The following is a 5,113-nucleotide window of genomic DNA, read 5'->3' as shown; positions in this document are numbered from 1 at the left end:
GTGAAGCTCAGGGCTCATACGGCAGTTCTGTGGTGAGGAACCCTTAAACATATCTGTTGTTTCAGGTTGTCCCAGGCAGTCAGCAGATGTGCTGCCCTGCTTCACCTCCAGCTGTGCTCCCTTCTCCTTCAAGGACGCAGGTGACGCGCTGGTCTGCTGCAATTGCACCGCTTTCGCCAAACTCCAACTCAGGGCAGCTGTAATGCATCGTGACATGTCAATGTGCCACCATCTTTACATTAGTAACATCAATTAGTGATTTCAGTTATGGTAAACACTCCCCTCCCTCTGACACCCACAACCACATCAATTTTATTGTACTTTGTTTTTTAATTGTCATCTCCGTTTCCAGGAAACCTCTGTTAACCATCGTTAATATTGCAATTCTACATGTAAAAAAAAAAACCAAACCACACCTTAATGGAACTGAATAAATTCTCAAGCCCAAAGCTCCCATCTGCCATCAGTCTGTTTGTGTTTTGACATGGAAATTAAGCCACACAGCTGGTAGGCTAGAGAAATCTCCACACGCGCCCTGCGAGCCTGCGCCCGAGGTTTGATGGTTAGGTGTTCATGATTTTACACAGGTAGGACCATCGTTCAGGAGGAACAGTATCAGCCCTGGAGATCATTTGCATTTGAAGGAAAAAAGAAAGAAAAGCCCATCCACATTGAAAATAAACCAAAATCACAGCTATTCCTGAAACGCTGATGTTGTGACAGGAGCCACAAGAGATACAAACGCAACTGCACAGCCAGGCAGGGACAGACTGGGGAGATGCCCTACGCCACCAGCCCATCACCCGGGCTCACATACAGCCGTTCCTCTCCCACATTCAGCATCTCAAACAGCGCGGGCTATCTGCCGGATCCTTCTTCTGTCAAGTTTACTACTGACTTGCAGGCCAGCTGCTCCATACGTGATATGAGAAGTACACACGAACTGTAATATAAATTTTGAACTATCGCTGACAAATAGAGACCACTTAAATTCAAAACTGAACTGTCTCAGAGTCAAATATCTCTGGCCCCTCAAGAAGGGGGTGCTCTGTGTGCAGACACAAAGGAGCGGGCATCTGCCTCGTCCTCTGAGCTCTCACCAGCCGGGGCTGTATGCATGGGAGATGCTCTCAAAGACAGACCCGTGCTTCTGTTGATACCCGATATATGGTTAACTGTACCAATGTAGGCAGTCATGTTAAAGTCAAGGAAACTGCTCTTAAGAACTGCTCTAGATGTTCCTGTTAGGTTCAAGGCCTCACTCACTAAAATTGAGACCTTCAAAAACTAAAACCAGGTAAAGATCTATTGGATTATTAAAACAATGAGACTGGAGTAACAAAGCAGGCGTGAACATTGCTTTATAGGACACAAAACTGATCGGCCTCTGTGTTCTCCAAGTCTATAGTATTTTCAAAGAAAATGCTCATATAAGGAAGCAGCATAAGTGGGTAATGAAGACGCAGTGACGCACACAGGGGCACGGCTAGGGCTGGCTGGGCTAGCATGTGTACTTACTTCTCTGTTTTGATGTTTGCTGTTTGACGGCAAAAGCTTAACGAGTTTTTGGAAGCTGAGATGTTTATGTTCACCAGGTCCTGCAGTTCACACTCCACTCTTCTGTAGCAGAAGGTGGAAATTTTGCAGATTCTTTTCCATGACTTTTTTTTTTTCCCTGCTTTTTTTCTTATCAACCCATGTCTCACAGGGTAGTAGTCTGCCAGAGAGGTTTTCTCTGGCCCGTCAATAACTCCCTGCCCCTGTCAGGGCAGAGGGGTGGTTTCACGTCTCTCCCAGCAGCCAGGCACCTCTGAAGACAAGAAGAAAAAAAATTGTGTCTTACATCAGAAGTGTTAATATTTCATAGACCCGTGCTGGTAGCAGCCATATGGCTATAAAGGGTCATTTTGTGCAGAGAAGACTGCAACTCATTTTGGCAACCTCCCAGCTGATGATAATTTCATTTCTAGGGGAACCTATTTCCACATAAAGCCCTGATATTCCCCCCACTGCCCAGAGTGCTCTCCCTTTCTCACAGCACAGCTCCTTTCCCATTTGTTTAGTTGTTAGAGGCAAAAAGGGGCAGCGTTACACTGCATTTGTCCCCCCTGCATACAAGCGTGCTGCCCTGGGTGGTGGCTGTGCTCCGGGGGCTTGTGTGCTTGTGTCTTCTGGGGTTGGCTGTCAGTCCTCAGTACATGCTGTAACTAAGACTTTCCAGCCTAGCCAGCATAATAAACAGTGGTGCTTTTCTTGGAAATATTTAAGCTTTTTTCCTGCCTTAGAAAAATGAGTGACTTATGACTTTGTTCCTAAATTGGGCAGATGACATTAACATTCAGAGTGCAGCACGCAGAGGAGCTCAGCACACAAACCCATGTACCTGTCAGGATTCACCCTAAATAGACAAACCGAGGAGGAAAAGCCAAGCAGGACACAAGCTCCACGGCCGTGGGATTTCATAACTACACGTGATGGGCTCTTTCCACCAGTGATTACAGGCTGTGTTTTCACACTCCCGTGCCCAAACGAGCACAGTCAATGCGCCCAGCAGGGAGCTGAGGGAGGCAGGTGGGTGAGGTAACTCACATTGTGCCTGAGCATCGTTTGTGAAACTACTTACTCATATCCCCTTGAATTGAAACAGAGCTTTAAGCCACCCTCATTGTTAAAGCATTTCAGGGATCTGCTTCCATATTGCATCCAGCTGCTAGACAGAGTTAAAACAGAGAGAGGAAAAAGAACAGTATCCTGTTGCCATGTCGGAGAAACCCAGTTTCTCCAGCTAGTATCCTTCTAACACAATCGACGACTGTTTCCTGGAGATGCTCTCCTACATCCCACCATTTGTCCCAGCAGCCAGGATGCAGAATTGGGTCACGGGTGCTGCTTCAGGGGAGCCCACCACAGATGTAGACACACTTGCACTCAGAGGGGGAAGTTGTCCAGCCGCATTTTGTGCTCTCAAACAGGAGCTCTGAGCGTTCACAGATCAGGCTTAGCTTGTGGGTGAGCAGAAAGGCACAAGATTAGGCAAGCCAGCGCAGCATCAGCTTTCACCACCAGCAGAATGGGCTGAGCAACTCCCATTTTTCAGACAGCCTCTGCTCCACCTGCTAATGGCTGAAATACCGTGCAAGGAATAAATCGAGAATTGGTTAATTGGTCTGAGGATTGTTATGAAAGTGGAGGAAGGTGAAAGCCCATTAGTGCTGGCATCACCCTACAACACCCTTCCAGTAATTCAAAAGCACACAATTAGTAGTATGGAAAGGCCACAACAGAGCTCAAGTAAAACAAGCTCTGAGCACAGCAAGTAACAGCAAGAAAACAATGCACAGAACGAGAGCGACGCTGACCTCTGCACAGGGATCAGTTCTTCAGCCCTGAGGATTAGGGAATGGTGATAAAAAGAAACCTTGCACCTCCTTTCCAGAATGGACCAGGGTGTGGAACTCACGGCTTTGGGGGAGCGTGGGGTCACACACTGTGCCTGAACTCATGAAAAAAGGGTAATATTGTGCTATAAACTGCACCATGGTTCCAGCTTTCTCCCTTTCCAATACACATTTAACAGGTTTACAAGATGCAGCCAAGCACCTCCTGCCCTGAATGCGTGTCTAGGTCCCACTAGTGTCACAGCGAGTTGTGCACGTGTCATGGGACAAGAGCAACTGTGGGTACCCCAGAGCAGCAGTCTGGAGACCCTGCGTAACCCTGCGGATTTAAAAAGGTGGTGATTTGCAGAATACATAGAACAGCCTTTATAAGTTAATGTATTTCACCCAGCTTGAGAATGGGAGAACCACAGTGTTTAAAAAAGGAAAAAAAAAGTCTCTTGCTAATATTTTGTTTTGTGGTTTTAAGCTGCAGGAGACATATTTAGAGAACAGAATAATCTCTGCTGGTTCAGAGTCTCCTCTCCTTTCTCACCTCTACTCCTCCACTTGCATTATCACGACTATCACCAAGCACCTAATTTTATAATTGGAAAGGACTTCAGAAAAAACTTCATTAAAAAAAAAAAAGAGAAAAAAAAGAGGTCAGTGATCTTGATATTTAAATACTCAAAATACCCAAAATGAAGGATAAAAAAAAAATAGGTTTGAAAAGCTAAAGATAACAGAATAGTCTTATTTATGGAGAAGCATTGCTTCCGTTCGAGTAGAATATGCTCAGCTCCTCTGGCCACTGAGCAAAAGAAAAAAGAAGTTTGTCTTTAGAGCAACAAGGGTATTTAAGAAAATTACATTTTTTGTTGTTCTTTTTCTTTACCTTTGGCTCCTGAGCTTTCTGGGCACATTTAAAATCTTTTTTCCAAATGCCTAAGTGTTCTTTCCTTAAAAAAGGAAGCAGATCCTTACACATTCAGATGACTGCAGAAGCTGAGACACACATATCATGACGCTCAGGGAGCTGATAGGCCTAATGAAGATCCCATGGTGAAAAATGGTCTTTTACCACCTTCTGTTTCGAATGCGGAAGAAAACTGGTTGAATCACAGGCTGGATGCTACAGGGTTAGGGTAAAGAAAAGCAGAATTCTCCCAGGGCCTCCCTCTCTCTCCACCCCATGACGATGAAAGATTTCTCTACAGCAGAGAAAATCACATGGCTCCTTCAACAATCGTCTTCAGCGGTTTGTAAAGTGGCCTGGATTTTTGCTTGGCTTTTCATCATTAAAAATTGAGATCCTCAGCTGGAGAGCAGAGGGAAGTGTAGGAACATCAGTCGAGCTTAATTTTCCTTTTACATAAATCCAACTCACTGGCGCTTTGGCTTTATTTGCTCTTCCTTTCATCTGGAGCCAGGCTGGTGCCTAGAAGGTGGAGCTGTGTGCGCACAACTGGCAGTTCCTCATTATCGGTGCCCAACAGGATGATTTACGGGAGATGAGGACTAAGCTCCTGGCTTCATGTACTTGCCGTGGGAGGTGTTCTCCTGTTGATACCCAATGGTGAAAGGTTTGAGCTTAATTTTCCTTTTACATAAATCCAACTCACTGGCGCTTTGGCTTTATTTGCTCTTCCTTTCATCTGGAGCCAGGCTGGTGCCTAGAAGGTGGAGCTGTGTGCGCACAACTGGCAGTTCCATTATCGGGGTGCCCAACTGGA

At 45.7% G+C, this 5,113-nt stretch overlaps 1 protein-coding gene across 1 annotated transcript in view; it reads right to left on the bottom strand.

Annotated features, from left to right (window-relative positions):
- Window positions 1–1,669: 1,669 nt before the first annotated feature.
- Window positions 1,670–5,113, bottom strand: part of LOC103901716 (somatomedin-B and thrombospondin type-1 domain-containing protein-like) — a 46,004-nt gene continuing 42,560 nt past the window's right edge. Inside the window, exon 6 of the mRNA XM_009282642.2 lies at window positions 1,670–1,810. Within this exon, the coding sequence (XP_009280917.1) occupies window positions 1,783–1,810 (28 nt within the window). The 3' untranslated portion in view covers window positions 1,670–1,782. The remainder of the gene's footprint in view (window positions 1,811–5,113) is intronic.

Source organism: Aptenodytes forsteri, unplaced genomic scaffold (genome assembly GCF_000699145.1).
Source record: "Aptenodytes forsteri isolate BGI_AS27 unplaced genomic scaffold, ASM69914v1 Scaffold374, whole genome shotgun sequence".
Lineage (NCBI taxonomy): Eukaryota > Metazoa > Chordata > Aves > Sphenisciformes > Spheniscidae > Aptenodytes > Aptenodytes forsteri.
The sequence above is the reverse complement of the archived record's forward strand: the minus strand, read 5'-3'. Positions and strand labels throughout refer to the sequence as shown.